The sequence below is a fragment of the Heliangelus exortis genome, chromosome 9, assembly GCF_036169615.1.
Source record: "Heliangelus exortis chromosome 9, bHelExo1.hap1, whole genome shotgun sequence".
Taxonomy (NCBI): Eukaryota; Metazoa; Chordata; class Aves; order Apodiformes; family Trochilidae; genus Heliangelus; species Heliangelus exortis.
Genome location: NC_092430.1, coordinates 10,669,900 through 10,689,997, shown reverse-complemented (window position 1 = coordinate 10,689,997; position 20,098 = coordinate 10,669,900). Strand labels below are relative to the sequence as shown.

At 40.8% G+C, this 20,098-nt stretch overlaps 2 protein-coding genes across 11 annotated transcripts in view; both read left to right on the top strand.

Annotated features, from left to right (window-relative positions):
• Positions 1 to 73: 73 nt before the first annotated feature.
• Positions 74 to 3,426, top strand: POLR2D (RNA polymerase II subunit D). The gene is made up of 4 exons (XM_071752075.1): positions 74 to 229; positions 1,410 to 1,590; positions 2,039 to 2,134; positions 2,845 to 3,426. The coding sequence occupies exons 1-4, from the start codon at positions 157 to 159 to the stop codon at positions 2,921 to 2,923; spliced, it is 429 nt and encodes a 142-aa protein (XP_071608176.1). The 5' UTR covers positions 74 to 156; the 3' UTR covers positions 2,924 to 3,426.
• A 1,161-nt stretch (positions 3,427 to 4,587) lies between these two features.
• WDR33 (WD repeat domain 33) overlaps positions 4,588 to 20,098 on the top strand; it is a 63,910-nt gene continuing 48,399 nt past the window's right edge. For 8 of the 10 annotated variants that reach the window (XM_071752059.1, XM_071752064.1, XM_071752060.1 and 5 more), the window contains exon 1: positions 19,184 to 19,408. In XM_071752059.1, coding sequence (XP_071608160.1) covers positions 19,205 to 19,408 — 204 coding nt within the window. In that variant the 5' untranslated portion in view covers positions 19,184 to 19,204. Of the gene's footprint in view, positions 4,746 to 6,134; positions 6,158 to 19,183; positions 19,409 to 20,098 lie in introns of those variants that run through there. The other 2 variants (XR_011727455.1, XM_071752058.1) reach the window with 2 other exon arrangements.

Here is a 20,098-nt window from a genome sequence, read left to right as displayed (position 1 = left end):
CTGCCCTGCAAGCCCGAGCACCGCCCTCAGGCCCGGCTGGACCACGCCTCGCTCCCCGCTCCCGCCTCTGCCCTACAGCGGTCCCCGCCCCTCAGGCAGGGCGGCTGCGCGGCCGCGCTTCCGGGCGGTGGCGGCGGTTCCGGTGCCGGTGAGGAGATGGCGGCGGGTGGCGGCGACCCGCGGGCGGCGGATGTGGAGGAGGACGCCTCGCAGCTCGTCTTCCCCAAAGGTGCAGGGGCCGGGGAGGGCCCGACGGGGCGGGGATTGGGGCTGCGGGACCAGCCGAAGGACCGGGCCTCGCAGCCACCGGTACGGCACCCACAGCCCCGGGGGCCGGCAGCAGTTGATGGTCGAGATCTGTTTAGGGACCCAGGGTGGACAAAATGTGGCTGCTCTCACTTACGTGACCGCGACGGCGGTTGAATAAAAAAGGCACCGCACATACCAAGTTATAGCAAAAATTCTTGGGTTTTGATATAACCATTACTTTTTCTTGACGTTAGAAAAGTGCCGCGTTTTGGGAAAGCAGCCGTCCAGAGCCTGAGTTGTAACGATGGTTAATGACAACCTCCGCATTTTTTCCCAGAAAACTATTCGGTATAAGTTCCAGAGCTGTATTTATGCCTCAGAGCATAAAAAGAGGAGGAACACAAAAGAAATGGCACCATGCTGCATTTTTGAGTAATAAATCAAGAGTCCTGAAAGACTGTTTTAGGATATTTTTACATTGAAATCTATAGCCTGCCCGAATTACTTTGCCACTCCACACGACAGAAAAGCTGCCAGTCCTTTCTGCCACTGTTCTGTATCTGAAAGGCACCCCAGGCCCCATCCTGCTGGTGTGAGCAGTGCATGCTGCTGGTGTAGGAAGACCTTGTTACTGGGATAAATATATTGATAATGATGAACCAAAAGAAAGAGTTGGCTAAAATCTTAGGAGAAGGATCTTAAAATTGGTTAAAACTTTTTTTTCTGATAATAAAGTTTCTGTGGGCCGATTAACCTTTCAAATAAATGAAGGTTTTAAAAAGTGTTCAGCTGCATCCACATTTAAGAACCCTGAGGCTTTCAAAGACCACAGGAGTCATTACAGAATTTTTGAAAATTACAGTTCTAAATCACTGCTAAAAATGGGTGAAGAAAACACAGTACAAAAATGTGACAAGTAAGCTTAGGGATGCAAACATAAAGTGTTAGGTCAAAAAGACAAACACATTGACTTGCACTCAAAATGGTGTAATTTTTATCAGCATTTTTGGTAGGAAATGCTGCCCAATCGTTGGTGAAAGGATTTGCACAATTGCTGTTGTTTCTTTTCTGATTACCCAAAGGCAAATTTACATACAAAATTATTTTTTTTTTTTTTTTTTTTTTTCCCTGAATGTTGGTGTTCACCTGTTCACATGTAGAATTTGAAACTGCGGAAACTCTTCTGAATTCAGAAGTACATATGCTTCTTGAGCATCGTAAGCAGCAGAATGAGAGTGCAGAAGATGAGCAGGAGCTTTCAGAAGTCTTCATGAAAACCTTGAACTACACAGCACGCTTCAGCCGCTTCAAAAACCGTGAAACTATTGCTAGTGTCCGTAGGTGAGTGAACTACTTGGAGTATAAGACTGTGCTGGAGAATGTGGTGTGTAATATTGATGCTGCTGTATGAGAGTACAGTTCAATGGTGTTTTCTGATTTGTACTATAATTCTAAATCTTGTCTTTCTGATGAGGCAAGACATTTGGTTATTACTCATGGAGGGTTGTGCTTTGGCTTGGTCAAGTCTTCTGAACAGCTTTGTTTTCACTATTTAGGTGACAGCTGGTAGCATTAAATGGGAGGATTTTCTAGGCTTCATGGAGTAGTTCTGGAGAAGTGGAGTTAACAGATGTGGCTTTGTCTATGCAGTTACCTAATGAGATTTTTCTCCTGAAAAAAACCATTGATTTAAGTGCCAAAAGCAGAGTGAAAAAAGATACTTATTTGGTTTATGCCTTTTTATATTTATATCTCACTTGTAATTTCACCAAGTTGTCTTCCCTTACAGTTTGCTGCTCCAGAAAAAGCTCCATAAATTTGAATTGGCGTGTTTGGCCAACCTGTGCCCAGAGACAGCTGAGGAGGCAAAAGCTTTGATTCCTAGGTGAGCATTTACACATTGGAAAAGGATGCTTTATGTTTCCCTGTGGCCTGAAGCCAGCTGTGGGCAGATGATCAGCTCATGGATGATCAGCTCAGCTGATGGAAATACTTGATCTTGACCATCCTTCATCGACCTATTGATCTGACAGTGGGGCACTCTTTGCAAGTGTCCCTAGTGCACTTTTGACAGCATTTACTAAATCAAGTGTAACAGCTTAAATATGGATTCTTAGGCCACCCAGCCATATTTGGGTGTTTTTTTACTCTGTTTTTGTAGCTTGATTTGTTACCTCATGGCCTGAGATAGAAGAGGGAATGAAACATGCTTCAGAATTAGTTTCTTCCATATATGCTAAGATTTTGTGGCAAGACCAGACTGGCTTATGAGCATGAGGTTATGTGGACTTCATATGGAGGTCTGCTTAAACCTGTACCTACCTTTTTGCTAGCATGTTTTGAAATAATTCAGCAGAAAGTTCTGGGAAGGCTGGTTTTGTCATTTGGGGAGAAGGTAGAGCACAGGGATGGGAGTGGTATTTGTGCAGTAGTGTTACAGGGGATTCCTGTTGGGTCCACACAGGTGGATAGTGATGGTGTGGAGACTGACAGGAGAGAATTACGTCTCTCTGAAGTGAATCCAAGGGTGTGTGTGTGTGTGTGAAAGATGATTTCTAAAACCTCGGATGTGCCCTCACTGTTATTACCTTGCAGCCTGGAGGGACGATTTGAAGATGAAGAATTGCAGCAGATTCTTGACGACATTCAAACTAAACGCAGCTTCCAGTATTAAGGTTAACCCTCAACCCCTTTACCTGAACAGCAGAACCTGGGAACTTGGATTGTTTCCTCAGCCCTCTGGACCTAAGCAAGGGGAGTTGTGGATGCAGGGTGTTCCAGTGCTTGTCATTCACAGGTGCAGTCAGGGTGGAGATCAGGTAGTCCCGTTGGTTTGTTCCACACGTATGTTGGTAAGGATGCCTGGATTGTGAGAGGAAAAGAAGCTGAAAATTTTTTACCAGTGTCCCAAGCATTTGTTTTTCATACAGTCCCTCTCCCAGATTCCAGAATTTTCAATGTGTTTCTTTTTTTTTTGTTTGTTTGTTTTGTTTTTTAACTAAAAGAAACTTGTTCCTGAAAGTTTAGTGGTGGGTGACATCCATTTCTGTGGGGTTTTTTTGTTTATTTTTGGGGGGTTTTGTGGGTTTTTTTTAATTCTTTGATCAGGACAGTGGATTTTTGCAGCTTCAATACTTTTCTATTGCTTAGTGTAAATTAAAAAATATTTCTAATTAAGACCATGTGTTTTATAAAAAGACACACAATCTGTATACTGTTTCAGAAAAGAAAATGGTGAGGAAAAACAATCTTTGCTTTTAAAGTCAGGTGGCCATCTTCCTTCATTAACTTGCTAACCACCACTGTTCTCAGAAGTAATCCAGTAGTAAATATTGTGAGGTGACTCTGAGGGGCAGCTCTTGGTGAAGCCTGCAGGAGAGGTATGCCCAGGATTATCTTTGCTCACAGGTGGGGAGTTGGCAACAACCACAGAATGTTAACTTTTAGTGAGTTTAAGTTTCTTAGACAGCCCTCTTCATCTCATGAATCAATCTCAATTGATTGATCTCAATGATATTTCAATAATTTCACCACCAAATTTTGCAGGAAAGGATCACTGGGACAAAGCAGTTAGACAGGTGTGTCCAGCCAAGGCACTGCTTATCATCGTGAGCAGCGGAGTTTCACTGGTGTTGCAGAAGTGGGAGAGACCCGGTGTTATTTCAGCTCTTAGTATGAGACAAGTGGTGGGGCTCCCTCAGCTGAAGCACCTCACAGTAGCCTTACATCTCCCACAGACCGCTGAACCAGAGATACCTTTCTAGTTAACCACAGTAACTTTAACCAGATCAGGAGAATTATAAGTAAAAAACAAAGATACATGCAAGGTGGCCTCTTTTGGTAGGGTATGTGCTTTCCAGTGGCATCTCCACTGCAACCTGGTTTGCCCTGTGAAATGTTTCTGTTAAAGCAGCTTTAAGACTTCATCCTTTAAATGGATAGGTTCTTAATGAGGACTCGTTTTTATTTAAAAAAACCCAACAAACCTGTACTCTAGATTTCTTTACCTACGCTTCTGGGTGAAAGCCCGTAATAGTTGCAATTGGGAGGCACTGCTACTTGTCGGTACCTTTGTAAGTCGACGCAAGTCTCGTGCGGAGGAGTGTGACAGACACAGTACTCTGAAGGTGATCTCAGAGGAGCGGCACGAACAGGCGGTTCTGAGCACTGACGCTGTTCGGACCTGGCGCTTGTGCTCCGAGACCCGGACCCGGGCGGGAAAGGGGCTGAGGGAGACAGGCGGGTGTGCCCTGCCCCTTGCGCATGCGCACTGGCGGCGGGCAGCTCCCCCGCTGGCCCAGCGCGCAGGCCCCGCCCGTCGCCCCGCCCCGCGTGCTGGCTGACGTTGGGCGCGTGCGTCGTCCGGCCGCTGGCGGGGGAAGGAAGATGGCGGGCGGCGGCGGCGCGTGAGGCGGTGGCTTCCGGGCCCGGCGGGACGGGGCGAGCGGCGAGGAGAGAGGGGCTGCGGAGTCGGGGTGCGAGGGACTGGCCGGACGGTGAGTGCAAGTCGGTGGCGGCCCGCCGGCGGGACGGGTATTAGCAGCCTGAGAAGCGCGGCCGCCTCCGCCATTTTTAGGCCGCGGCCCAGAAGCGGTGTGGCCGGGGCCGGGAAGAGACCGAGCTCCTCACGTCCCGACGGCGGCAGCAGCTGAGCGCAGACGTGTGGAGCCAGAGGGCTGTCCGGGACGGGGGTGCCCTCGGGAGCGCCCGCGAGGCCCAGGCCTTGCTCGTGGGCTCAGCTGCGCGCAGGGCCCAGCTCGACGACGGCGGGCCCGGGGTGGGGTGCGCTGGAGGGCTGAAGTGGCGGCCGAAACCGGGGCTCGGAGCTCGCAGGTTGGTTCTCGTTCCTGCCTGCTGTATAGGCGTCTGGTGTTGGCTCGCTGGAGGTTCTTAGTTCTGTCTTTTTCTACTTAAATAAATAAATAAAAAATATATTGCTGCTATTCTCTCCACCTTGGGTTTGAGCGGAAATTGGGTAGTGGCTGCTTGGAGGTAGAGCTGGGGAAGCCCCGGCCGCTACGGGTCGAGAGAGCCATGTGTAGCTGGCACTTGCCTATTCTGGAAGGGTGGATGGATTTAATAATTATAAAGTGGCGCATTCCACTGGTAGGGACCCTCCGGCCCATGCTTATGGGCTTGGGTGGCAAACCTAGGTGACCTTTTAAATTCAGGAAAAAAGAAAATTAGCTTTTTGCTGCAGGAGAGAATTAAACTCTGTGCCTCCAATGAAGACGGATGTTATTTTTCTCTTGCTGACTGGTTGCTGCTTTGTTATGAGTAGATAGCTGTATGGTTTAAAATAGCATTTTGAAATATTGGTACTCATTTGGGCACCTAGGTTTGTATTAGAAAAGTTATAGATAAGTAATTTTGCACTCTGCTGGTTTTGTACCTCATTATATCCTTAGTTGTATTTTGTGAGTAGTATCTGGGAATAACTTTTCCTGTGTAGACATTAGTTGCCTCATCCTGCTTCTTGCAATAGATGTTTATTCTTTTATACTTTTCCTAACTCCAGTTGTTCTAGCCTTCCTTTAAGGAAGGCAGCACTCCATACGTAGTTGTGAGAGAGTTTATAATATTGAAACAATACTATGTTAAAATATTTTGGAGTTTCCCTCTCCTGAATTCTCCCATCAGTTAAATTGACTCTTACATCTTAGCAGTTTGCTGCACTGTTCTGCCATAATCTTTAGTACGAGAATATGTAATCATAAAACATGTTTTTAAATCTGTCTCTTAACATCTTGTTCAGTTGTGCTGGAGTATTTCTGATGGGAAGATCTGAAAATGTTGTTTAAAGGCTTCTCACTTAAACACTTTCAATGTGATGACAAAAATCTGGCTGGTCTTCAATTGCTTTGCTGTTAGAATTTTTCTTCCCTGCCCAAGTGCTGTAGTTTGGAAGGTAAGCAGTACATGGCCTTCTTGCTTTGGTCTGTTTGGAGTGGATGGCACTACCATTTAATACTAAGAGCATTGCTTTTGAGAAGTTAGTAGTGAAAGATGGGGGAAACAACCCAAGTCTTTCTGAGCTGCAGGGGTCGTTAGTGCTAGTAACTAGTGTGTGTTTAATTTAATACTCCTGAAGCTGCTAAAACCTTTTAACTTAAATGTCAGCCACTAAAAATAAATTCTTTCCCTGTTACCTGAAGTGTTGCTCCTCCATTAAATCCTTGCAGCAGTCAACATTAGCCTGTTTGGACTGTTAGGGTTGAAAATTTGTTATTAGTTTTGTATTCAGAGGTTAGCACAGGAAGCAGTTACCTAATGGGATCCTGAGTTGCTCTCAAGATCCTTCTGCTGCTGCAGCAAAAAAAGAGGCCTTGAGCTGAGGAGAGGATGAGAAAGCTGCTGGTTTGTTCTCATCCCTAGCAGATAGCTTAGTTTTTTTGACTCACTTGAAAAAAAAAAAAATGATCTGGAAAAGACTTCTGGTTGAGTAGGGGTAAGAAAGAAGTGTGGTTTAACTTTTTGCTGAGATGGTTCCATGCAAAATATTTAATGTTTTGTATTTGCTGGCCACATAGTTGATATCTGGGGAGTTTCCACAGTTGGTTTACTAATGCTGGAAATGAAAATAATTTTAACCTTGCTGAGATATTACTCTAGCTTACAGTGTAGAAAACTGCTCATATATTTCTGCAGGAAAGTTAGAAAAGCAAACAGAAAACTGTCCTGTTTGTGAATTGAACAACATTTCTTTATTTGCTGTAATTTCATTCCTGATACTGTATCATTTTGTTATTGGAAAATTTATATAGAGTGAAAATAAAGATATGCAGGTTTGGTTGGTATAGTAAATGAAGAAATGTAATTGATAGGTAGACCTCATTAACACTGAGCATTTTTAGAGCATAGTGGTGGGGGGAGAACACAGTAAAGATATGTCAATAGATTAAGACCTTAAACTAAGCTTAATTTTCTGACAGAGAAGCTCTGAAAGTAAGAGCAGAGAAGTAGACTTTTTGGTAGCTAAACAGTTCTTTGCTGCGTGTATTTTGTTGTTAGTTGTTTGGCTTCATTTCAGAGCATCCGTTGTACCATATTTTTAAAATGGTGCTAAACTTGCCAGCAATCCATTCTTTATCACTATTATTTAAGAAACCTACTCAGTATGAATAGAATGTAATTTCTGGTTGAGCAGCTCTCCACATTCAGGCTGAGTGTACCAGTCATTCTGTTGTGAAACTTGAAATGTGATATGAAGTATATATTTACCAGCAGAGAAAGCAAGCTGGTCTCTTCTGTTGTGCAATATTGCTCTTGATAACACTGCCACACTATGCATATACTCAAGGTGTTGAAACACTGCATAAAATTGTTCTTCAGTTTGTGGTATTTTACCTTAAAGTTTATGATGGGGAGGAGGTAAGGCCTGAATGTGTAACCGAGTAGTAGAAGCCTGCGTTTGTGTGGAGGTCGTAATTAGAAAAGTGGCAAAGTATTCCAGCCCTCTGTTGTTTGCTTAGTTTATAAGTGTTATTTCAAGCTGGTTTCTCTTGTCTAAAGGGAGCTTGAGTTAAGGAAGGAAATAAAAAAACAGAACACCCCAAAACACAACACAGATCTAACCCAGAAACAAAATTGAAAACTGTAGTATTTCTAATTGCTTAAGCACGTATCAGAGTGTTCATATCTACTACTGACTTGAGACCCTTAAGCCATTGTACTTTTTCAGTACACTTCCTTCTTACTTGCTTAGACTGATCACAGTTCTGATTTGTAAGGCCTTCTCTGAATGTGGAGGGACATCTGAGACCAAATTAATTTATGCCATTTTGAACCTAAGCCAAATAGCCTTGTTCCTGTTTTACCTCTGCGCTAGATTATAACATCTCTGGAGCAAGATGGACTGGTGCAGTTTGTCTGGGAAGCCACGTATCTGGTTTTCACTCAAGGAGGGGGGGAAAAGAAAAGCTGAAACTGTTCATCAAGATACCTTGTTGAACAGGAAGAGTAAGGGCTGATTTCCATGATATGGGATAATATTTAATGCTAAAAATCCATGGATTAAGGACTGAAAAATATACCGGGTAAAATAATAATGAACTGTACTGAGTACATTGTAATGAAATCTTGTCAAGAACTGGGGGTTCTGTTTGAAACAGAGTTTCTTGCTTTTATCAGTTACTCTCAGCCATGGAAAGACTTGCTCTACAGTATTGAACTTTGCTGTTCACTAACCCTGATAAAATTTTTATGTTGTGTACTAGTGTTGCTTCAGACATTGACATGGAATTGTTCTTACATACATATGTATATACACACAGTATAAGGAATAAGTAATTCTTCACAATTTTTTAGATAGAAATGAAAACATATCTTCCTCTCTGGGTACTTACATACTAGAGGAAGTAATCCTCATGCATCCTTTTCTACCAGAAAAGGAGTTACAAGTTTCTCTTCAATTTAAATTTTCATTTAAATGGGATTTTTCCTCCCATTCATTTGTTATATATGAACATGCTTCATTTTCTGTTTACTTTTATTTAGTGAGTTAATTTTGGCATGGGGAAGAACAACATGCTTGTCATGAGCTCGTTGCTACTAGATAGCAAGTGTTTAAAAGTATTTCAGGTATTTAAAAAAAATAAATTCTATCAACTTTTGAAGCCTGGAAAATGTTATCAGTCAAATTAAAAATTTGATGTAACTGAGAATATTTAGTGCTTTTATATAATCAAAACCAGTATTCTGTTGCCTGTATTCTAATGGTACCAGAGTTTATGCTGTGATATGGGCAGCTGCAGAGGGAGATCCTTTAGTCTAGCTCAATTTTCTGTTTGGCCCCTGTCAGAAGCACTGGTTCTGGAAGAGGTGAGGTGGAGGTGATGGGGACTCTGCCCTGACATTGACTAATGCTGCACAGAGTGACTGCACTGTATGTTGAGAGGCAATATGCCATGGGTTTTAGGGATATGTTTTATAAAGAGCTGATATATTTGCTGTATTAAGTAAATGTTTAAGGTCATGTCTGTTTAGTACCAAGCTTTAATTTAAGGCAGTTGCTCATGAATTTTGGAATTTTTGTCTGTAACTTTATCCAAAAGCAAGTACCCCTGAACTGAACAGGGTGGCAGGATAGGCCAAAAGCACTTTTGGAATTAGAAGTATAGGTGTGCTGACACTAATCAGTTCTGTGTATTAGTGTTTTCTACACTTTGAGGGGAGCACATAGATGCTTGAAATAATCCATGCTTCCTGGGTTTAAATATTTGTGGATTCCTTGAATAATTTTCCCAAATCCAAAAGAAATGTGATAGAAAAGAATGTTAATATGTCCTTATTTTTACTCCCCTAAAGGGAGGCCAGAGTCTAGCTAACAAGGAGCCTGAAGTATTGTACAGGTTTGGTGTAGTTTTCATGTTCATCATGAAGCTGTGGTAACACACTTACTGGTATTTTATCATGTGTATGAGCATTCATCTGGAAATCTGAGTCTGGCAGGAACTTTGAGTGGGATAAATGGTGCCACAGCTGATGCAAGTGCTTGACTTGCAGCCTGAAGACAAAGCAGTGGTGCAGTTCTACCCTGTTGGGTGCATGTTGGCATTCAAACTGGTACTGCATCCCAGAGTGGTAACTTTCCCTGCTTCTTGTTTGTCCAATCTCTTGTGTCAGTAGAGACATTCTTGGAACTCCATAGTAAGTGGACTGAGAATCTGTGCTGGGTTTTGACTAGGCTTAGGAAAAGGAGTCTCTTAACATGGTTTCTTAGTTGGATGGCCAGTGTGGTCATCAAGTCTTTGTGTTGGCTTAGAGGGGTGCTCATGTGGGACAGAAGCACACAGCTGGGGCCAAGGTAGGGCTGCTTTTTTCATGCCAGCAGCTTTAGGTTGGGTTTTGGTCCTTATGGAACTGGACCTCAGCAATCCCTTAGGCTCATCCCACAGTGCTGCAGTTCAGTCAGTAGCTATTGCTGCAGTCAAATTTTGAGAGTGTGATGAGCAGTCCTGCTTCCTACCATTGTCCTCCTTCCTGTGATCACCAGTTCACTTCATAAACACCTTTCTTCCTTTTGGCACATATTTGAAAGCAGACCATCCCACTTCTTTGCAGAGACCAGTAGAATTGTGATTATATCACAAGAGAAATTATTTGCAAGTAGGATTGCAGATTGCATGTCAATACAGAATTTTATTCTGCAATGTTTGCACTACTGCTAAATTATGGAGTTTGGAGTTAAATTGGTAATTGAGTCACTCATCAAACCAGTGCTTTGCAATCTTTTTCTAGTGGTGGATGCAAATATTTTGGTCCTCTCATCAAAATTAAGCCTAATAAATAAACTATTTCTAATAATATCTGCTATGGACTCTTTACTAATGTAAAAAACCACAACTGCCGAGCTCTCTGTACAGTAAGATGAAAATACTGATCTAGAGCTGTAAACTGAAGTGCTGCTTTTGTCAGAAAAGTTGCTGGTATTCTCAGTGCAGGCAGTATGAAGCAGAAAGGAAATGCCAGGGGATTTTAGATCCTTGGAGAGCTTAGTTTTTAAAACTAAAGCTCTGGTGACAAGCACTTCTACTGAGTTTTTACTCTCAGGGGGGCTTGACTCTTTCTGTAATTGGGGAAAATTTAACACTGAACCCTTGCTCTCTGAAAGCCTTTGTGCAGGATTAATGTATGGGACTTCCAGTTTCCTTTACTGAAAGTTGTATTGATAAAGAAAATGAACACATTTTCTTATTGAACTGTATCAAATGGAAAATGAGAAAGCTATTTATTAGAGAAGTTTAAATGTAGTCGTTGTGCAGTGTGTGTAGGCTGTCTTCAGAACAGGCACTTGCATGGCTTGTGGTTCACAAAGCAAGACCAGAGAACTTCTACTTCTGGAAGAGCTGGCTATTGATTCCAGTTAAAAGCAAGTATCATTCTAACTAATTTTCTGTTGTGAGCAAGTGGTATATACATCAACCATACATTTGGGAGGTATTCCTGGTATTGAAAATTCTTTTCTGTGGAAGAACCCCTTTACTGACTGTGTTTTAAAATAGTCATGTTTCTGACATGTTTAGAGCTGCTTGAGTGATACTGTGTGGACTTTAAAACACTGAGAGCTTAAAATTGCAATAGTTATCCCAGGTTGTTTGGGTTTTTTTGTTTGTTTTTTTTTCAAGTTTGTTTCTCATTTAATTAAACAGTTTCTAACCTAGCCAGTAGCAAGCAGGTGATATGCACTGATCTTCTACGCAAAACTCTGTCAAAAAGAATGGTGTACCTGTACACTAGACTGCTAAATTTTAACTGGAGGAAATACTGAGAAGCTTCACTTTCAAATTCTGTCTTTATCCACATAAATAATCTACAGTCAGAACTTGATGTGATCAAAGTAATTTAGAAGTATTTTCTTCTACTGTTTCCATGACAGAGGGAGTGCTGGTTGATGGGGTCGTGGTGAGGTTTTTTTGTTTAAAGTTCTTTGATTCACCTGTAAGACAATAATGGGAAGTATTGTTAAGGGAAGTATGGTTTGGATTTCAAAAAGCAGGGCCCATAAGGCTTGTTTAGCAGCATTGTGTGATTTGATAAAGTTTGAATTGTTCTCTCTAGTGCCACTCTTCTTGCTTAAGGGTGTCTGTTAGCTGTATCTGGGCATAGTAACTGCAGGTATTCTGCTGTAAACATATCTTCTAATGTAACTGCTTGAAAATTAAGTTTTTGTTTAGAGGGATATAACAAACAGATCTGTCTTTGTTAAATCTTTTTGTGCATTTGCTACAACACTTAATGAAAAGTAATAAAACCTGTGAGGAAAAAAACCAAACCAAACCGTCAGTTGTTGGTAGGAAAATACTGTGGGATGGTATGTTACAGGACATTTATTTTGCAGTGTGTCTGTAAATATGTTTAGTATCATCTTCTGAATACATGAAGTGTGTAAATAACCTTGAACTCATAACCTTGAACTGTCAAAGCCTCCACTTCTGGGTACAAGTTAGCCAGGGTGTAGACTTGGGTGGAGAGTGGCCTTTACCATTAAAATATGCAATTAAATAAAAAGTTCTTTTGTCTTGAAGTATCCTGCTGAGAGAGGAGTAGAAATCTCAAATGTTTTGGAGAGAAAAGTAGAAAAAGAATCTTTGAAATACGTTTAATAATGACTGAAAAACATTGGCTTTAGTTGTGTGGGTTTTTTTAAGCTTCTTACTCTTCTCACCATATAAAGGCAGTTTTTCACATGATCACACTATTTCCCTTCCTCCTGCTCCTCCCTCAGGGAGTTGGTTTCTTAGTAGAGAAACTTAAGAGGCTATTCTTTTACCCTTATTTGTCCCAGAAGCTGGTATGCCAAACAGCATGGCCGTGTCAGAAGACTTGCCCAGGTAACACTATGGGGGGAAAAAAAAAAGCATTCTTAATTCTTAAACTTCATTTAATATCAAGTTGATTATGAACCTACAATATGTTCTCACTACAAATAAGATGATCTGCATGTTGGCTGAAGCTAGGAGGAGCATTCCTGCCAGATTCAGCTGTGATTTCCTCCCCCTCCCCTCAGATTAATGTCAGTTCAGCAGATCCTGATGTAATAACCAGCTGAAGAATAGCTTGATATTTAGCATTAGCAAGGATAAGGAATGTTCTTTGATTTTAAACTGTCTTTCTTTTGCTATTTTTCATTATTTGTCATGTTATGATATGTGATTTAAAAGTTGGTCCTAAAATTTTGTTTCCTGACAAAATGGTAGCTCCAAGGTATGGCAGTATCAGTAATCACTTTAACATGGAAAACGAGTTAGATATATTTCAACCAGTGAAGATGAATCACTGCTATTGTAGTGACCCACAGTAGCAAAAGACAGTTTGGTTGAAATTATTAAAATATTGCAAGTAAGCTAACTTAAAGTAAAGCTATTCAATTACTAATATAGAAATCATGGCAGCAGACCAAATCCTGTGCATCTTGTAACTGAGGTTTAGGTGCAGTCTGCCATACATCTCCTCTTACTGCTCTTGGTTGCTTCTGTGTTTGTTCTGTGTTTGTTTTGAAATACACTTTGAGAAACTTGCTGCACAGGTTGCTTTTGTGAGACTCAGGAGGGGATGTGATGGAGGTTGGTTTGCTTGTGAAGGCAATGGTCTCTGCTGTGGCTGAAATGGCCTGTCTCTTGAGTCCTGTGAACTAAAGTATTTTGGCTTGTTTATGACATACTTAAGCACCTGTCTTCTGTAAATATGTCTATTTTATAATAAATTAAGGGTTTAGTCTGTAAATAAAATGAGGAGTGGTTGAGATTTGTTTGACTGCAAGGAATTGTTTAGAACTGGAAATGCAAAACATGGGGAAACTGTTAAAAATGCATTCCAGGTGCTGCTAAGCAGACTCAGCTGTTGGCTGTCACCTAGGCTCTGTAGCCTGAGACTTTCAGACTGGCAGTTTCAAGTCTTTTCCCTGATAGCCCATTTCATCTTGAATTTTGAGATTTCTTAATACCAAATTTTGCCTGTACTTTCTCTACTGTTTCAGAGGATCTTGGCCATGATGTGTTTGCATGAGACACTTAAAGGTGTTGGGGTTTTTTTCAAACATCAGCGCTGCTGCTCTTCTTGCAGAGAATAAGACCTTTGACTTTGTGTGTATGTGTTTGGGTTATGTTAAAAATCCAAAGGTGTCCTTCATCACGATAGTGTAGTACATTCAGAACTGTGTTTGAAACATATTTGAAGGGCCTCCATTATTGAATTTTTCAGACAGAGCAGTTTATTTTAACTTAGCCAATGATTAAAGTATCTGTTTCTGTGGTTTTGCTGAAGTTTGGTTTTGTTTTTTGTTTTACTTAGAATAGAGCGACTGTAATGGGGAAAGCTGCCAAGTCCTTCCCCCTCACTTTTCGTGTTAAGAGTTTGATACCCATTTCCAGGAAAGTTTTGTTGACAAGTAGAACGTGAAGAGCAGATACTCCTATATTTGGGGAGTAGAGCCCCAGGGAAGTCTGCTTGCTGCAGGGACCAGCGATGTTGCTTTATAGCAGTCTTGTATAATATGGGTCAGTATTTTTGGCTGGCTTGAGTTTTGTGATTTGTTGTGTTATGGGCCTCTAGCACTTCTGAATAATTAAGGAGTCTGTTCTCAGAATGTAAAGAAGGTTTTAATTTTCATAGGCTTAAGCTTACTATACTCTTGTGTGCGTATTTTGTAGAGAAGTTTTGAGGTCTGCATGTAAAAATGCAGAAAACTACGTGCTATTGCTGTTCCTTATGTAATTCAAAAGTGTGAATAAGATTTTTAAATACTGGGAGAAAACGTTATGCAAATTTTTCTGCTGTTAAAAGGTTTTTTTCTTGGCCTTTGACAAAAGTGTATCACTTCCTCACAACTGGGCCAAGTTGGCAACTTTGCACTCCATTGTTGCACCTTGTTGCCCATACAAACTCTGTGACTTCTGTTTCAAAAGGCAAAATCTGTCTCTCATCTGACACCAGGCTGCCTTGTTATAAGGTCGTTATAATTTTTTTTTCCAAATTTTTAACTGTTCTACAGCCATGTGTCTCAGCTTCCTTGATAGCATTAGCAAAAGCTGCCAACCCCATGGCACTCTGGGGTTTGGATCAAGGGTGCTGTTGCAGGTGTTTGATAGTTAAGGGACAGTGATGGGCACCTTGGATCCAATCACAAGCTCTGTGAGTTCTGTTGTGCATTTTCTTCTGCCCAGTTTTTTCTCAACTACATTATTTTTAGACCCTTTATTTTTAATTCCTATCTTTTTAACATGTTTCTATTTGTCAGGTTTCTAATTCAGCTCTTTCTTGTCTGACCTTGCACCTCAGTTAATGTTTTTGATTCTGAAGTTACTCCCACTCTCTTACTGTGTCTCTTCTAACTTGTGTTTGGGTTTTTTTTTATGTCCATCTCTTCCTGCTTTCAGTTTGTCAGATGTGTATTCCCCAATTTGACTGTATTTTCCAGGTTTACTTTTGTCACCTTAGCTGAAACAGGGGCCCAGTGTTTCTTGATGGCTATATCTGTGCTCAGTTAATTCAATATATAGTCTCTCTAGATCCCCAAATACATTTAGCCCCAAAATGTGTAAAATCTAGTCATCTTTCAAGGGTATTTGTAGGTACAGGAGGAGGGGGGGAGAGCTGGCAGTCAGCTCTCTGGAATGTATTTTTCCTGCGAACAATAATGGCATACAAAAATTCAATTCATGGTGCAAATTGTCATAAAAGTGTAATGAACTAGAAGAGAATAGCAATTTATTGGTAACATTACTATCTAGAAACAATAAAACAAGAGCTGACCTATCCTTGATGTTGGAAATATCATGCTCTTGCTTTTGATTCTGTGTGTTAGGGGAAAAAATGGACACTTCAGTCTAAACTCTTGTTGATAGACTCTAAAATAAAAACAAAGTTTGGTACTTTGCTTAAATCGGTTGTTACTGTTCTGGATTACGTTTTGTCCTCTAATACTTGTTTGCATGTTTCTGTTCATGCTCTTGATAAAACAGGAGCTTCAGCTATGGATGCACTGAATTCAGGTGCTTTCTAGCTGATACAGAAGATCTGAAAGAGAGAGTTTTGAGGCATTGGTTTGTCCCAACAAAAGACAAGGTAGGATGCTGGTAGCTTAAATGTTAAATGGGTATATTTGTCTGACTGGAGTAGAGGTTTTTGGAAATAAATGCAGAGTTTGCTAGGAAACTGCTCAGTATTATACACATGTGCATCTACATGCATTTCCAGACACTTTCTAATCTGTTCATATGTACGTGATGTCTGCAAATGTGATGTGGGTGCAAGGATTTTGGGTGGATAAAAGGATGATATTTGAACTGAGTAGACAAAACTGTTTTTTGCAGAGCTGGTAACTGTAGGTCGGAGGCTATTTGTGACTGAGGCCATGATTTCAAAAGCTGTAGAAACAGCTTGGAATATAAAGAGACTATAAAATCCTTTCCTAATCCTGTGTCATCTCGCTTGTCATGTCAGTTGTGATGTTGCATAATGTCTTGTCATAATCATGAACTTCAAAGGGTCTATAGGTGTGGAGTGGTGTAATTAATGTGTTAGTCTTGAGATGCCTTTTAGACAGTTTTTGCTGATGCTGATTGCATGTTAAGTGAATGTTGTGCAAATCTAAGACAGTTTGCAATGCTTTTGGGTATCTGATATCTAAATTGATCCATACTGTAGATAATGGTTTCTTTATCAATAATAACCATCTCTAACAGACTACAGATGTGTCTCTGAAAGCATCTTTTTCCCTCTGGTGTACATCACTGGTTGGAACAGGAGTTCATATCTTTAAACTTGAGAAAGATTAGTACTGGAAATTTGCTATCTTTTTTTTCCCTTGAGCAACACATAAGCTTTAAAACTACACTAAAAAGACATGCATCTTTAATGCCTGCTTGCTTTTGTATCCCTTTAAGAAGCTGCTTTCTCTTTTTTGATGGAAAAATAGTATTACACTTTTAATTTTACCTTTGAGATTTAACACCTGGAACTCTTCTGTACAAATTAGCTACCTTCTGATGAGTGCCAAGAGAATCTGAGAGTGTTAGGGTACTTGACATGCTTCCTGCATGGGAACGTTTCCATACCTTTTCCTTGTTTCAGTGGAGCTTACCATTGTAGGAACTGTGTTGTACCAGTGGTCCTGTGGATGTGGCAGTGTTTGGAGACCACCTGATATGGGGCAGTCTTCAGGCAAATGGGCCATTCAGGCAGGAGGTAGAGGTTAGGCTGTTTTGACAACTGGTCTCTTTCCAGTTACACAAGTTGGTGTAATAAAAGGTTCTACTCCTGCCAAAGGTCTTAAAGGTCCCTCCCTCATAAGGAAAGGTTATTTCTGTTCAGACATATTTGTCTTGAATGCAAATGCTCTAATTTGGTTTGTCCCCTTGCACATCAGTTTTCCTAGCTCACAGCCAGGTGTCAGCTGGTTTTGCAGCTGGCCTGATGCACTTCAGCTCACAGTAGAAAGGAGTCTGACTCCTAGGTTTGCAAAGCCTGGGAAGAGTAATTCTGCTCCTTGCCAATGAACTGTCTAATATTTGAAGGGCAGTCTGCTCCTTGTAGTTACAGAGCCTCTTAATAAGGATCAAACCATTAACAACTTTTTAATCTTATGTGTAGCATTTCTAGCTTGACTTTATTTTGGTGATTAAAAAATTAAAACATTTTTCTGTCACTGGAATCAAAAAAAAGCAAGACAAAGTTTTAAGTTTCCAACTCTTGATGATACAGGTACAAATAGGAAATAGGAAAGTACATTGATGAATTTACAGGCGTATTATTTCAACTTCTTTTAAAAAAATCTACCAGATTTGTTCTCATTCCTTTTATTTAAATTTACTTTGATTCTTTATAAACACTTTTGTAGAATCATAGAGTTTTCAGGGTTGGAAGGGACCTTTAAGATAACCTAGTTCCAACCCCGCTGCCATGGGCAGGGACACCTCCCACTAGATCAGGTTGCTCAGAGCCTCGTCCAGCCTGGCCTTAACTTCAGGAATGGGGCTTCCACCACCTCTCTGGGAAGCCTGTTCCAGTATTTCACCACCCTCATGGTGAAGAACTTATTCCTAACTTCCAATCTAAATCTCCTGTAGTTTGAACTCATTCCCCCATGTTCTATCACTACCTGACATCCTAAAACGTCCCTCAGCAGCTTTCTTGTAGCCCCCTTCAGATACTGGAAGGCTATAATAAGGTCTCCTCAGAGCCTTCTCCCCTCCAGACTGAGCAACCCCAACTCTCTCAGTGTCTTCACAAGAGAGGTGCTCCAGCCCTTTGATCATCCTCGTGGCTCTTTCCTGGACACACTCCAGCACATTTAGTTTTAACTGAGCTTCAGCTTTTCTAGCTAAGTCTCTTGCTGCTTAAGGTCACTTTAGACTTCATGCAGTTGAGGGTTTCCCAGACTTTTTTCCATTCCCTTGATGGCAGTGCCAGCTTAGTTCAGTTTAAAATTTTGGCCAACCTACAAGTTCAAGAAGGGAAAGGAGTACAAGTTGAAAATTTGAGCTTTCACTGGCTCAGTCTGTGTCCCTGCTTAGTCTCAAGTTATTGCATATTTTATTGGTAGTGCGTAGTGCAGCATTTAGTTGTTAAGAGGTTGCTATGATGGATCTCATTATTTAAGGATTTCACAGACTGAAAAGTGAGGTTTTAAAGTTATTTCCCTCTGTCAGAAAAAATCTGAATGTTGAATTTTTCTCCTTGTCCCTCAGATTTTCTTAACATTCTCAGTGGATCTTGCTGGGGGGATGTTATCTTTGGTTATGTTTATGAAAAAGATGGATAAATGCATAATCAATTTATATTGCAGTAATAGAATCAAAAGTATACCTACAGGTAATATATGATCCGTGGGGCATTTACTATAAGTTATGTAAAGGGAATTATTTTCGGGTCTCAGGGTAAGGTTTTGAGGCAGCCCTTTAAAACTTTTTTTTTTTTGTTAGTAGTTAAATTATGTGGTGTTTCTTGTTGTATATTGAATCTGAAGTATCCTCTTCTGTTTGTTCCTTTTTTTTGTGGGGTTTTTTTTGTTGTTGTTGTTGTTGTTGTTTTTTGTTGGTTTTTTTGTGTTTTTTTTTTTTTTTTTTTTTAATAGAATTGGCTGGGTTGGAAGGGACCTCAGAGATCATCAAGTCCAACCCTTGATCCACTATCGCTGCCTTCACTTAATTTTTACTGAGCACATCGATTTCCCTTACCTTTGTAGCTTAGGGATGGCAAAGCAAGCTTTATAGTGATCTGCTCCAGTACAAAATTACTCTTGATGGCAAGCAGAAGTACTTAACCACTTTACTGTCAGTGTTAATAATTTTTGCAAGGAACCTGCAAATACTACTCCCTAATAAGTCGTGCTTTATGAAGTTGCTATTCATCCTTGTAAACCTAAGTTAGCGGAAATGCTCTTACAGGATTGCTGTCATTATTGTGTTGCAACTTAGTGTTTCCCCTTTTGCAGTCTTTCAGAAACAAGATAGCCATGGCCACAGAAATTGGCTCACCCCCCCGATTTTTCCACATGCCGAGGTTCCAGCACCAGGCGCCTCGGCAGCTGTTCTACAAGAGACCTGATTTTGCACAGCAGCAAGCAATGCAGCAGCTTACTTTTGATGGCAAGCGGATGAGAAAAGCTGTGAACCGGAAGACCATTGACTACAACCCCTCTGTAATTAAATATTTGGAGGTTAGTTAATTTTCTGGTTTTGGAAACCATTTTGCTATCCTGAAACTTGTGATTGTGTTTGTCCAGTGGCCATAGAGCAGTCTGGAATAGTGGGAGATCTACTGCTGTGTACTCAAACGGCGTAACAAATGCTTGTAAATTTGTGTGTGATGTGAATACCAAGGGATTTAACCCTTGATAATAGCACTGTGTGTATACCCTGCTGATTTTGTACTTTGTCTAAACACCATTTTCTCCAGTCTGTCTTGGAATTCCAACCTAGAGTGCAACTGAGTGTCTTATGTTCACTGCAAAGTCAGAACATCACACAAAAACTCATTATAAATAATGCAATTGTTAATAGTCTTGTTTCCAAATAAAAATTCCCTGAAGTGACAAGGAAGCCATTACCTTTCCCCCCCCCAAAATGAGGGCACCATAAAAATGTTTCCTCATGATTTTCCTAAATACTGCTACAGCTTGCACTGTGATCTCTGAAAATCCTTTTCTGTACAGTTGATAGAGACAAAATTTAAGAAAGATTTTGTGTTTCTGTAAAAATGCTTATTTAGCATTCGTGATGGAGTGCATAATTTCTTAAGAAATGCAATTTTATGGTTAGGATATACTTAATGTGCAAGTACTGTACAATACTGGCTATTAGCTCAGAAGCAACAGAACATAATCTGGAAATACAGGAATTGTTTCAGT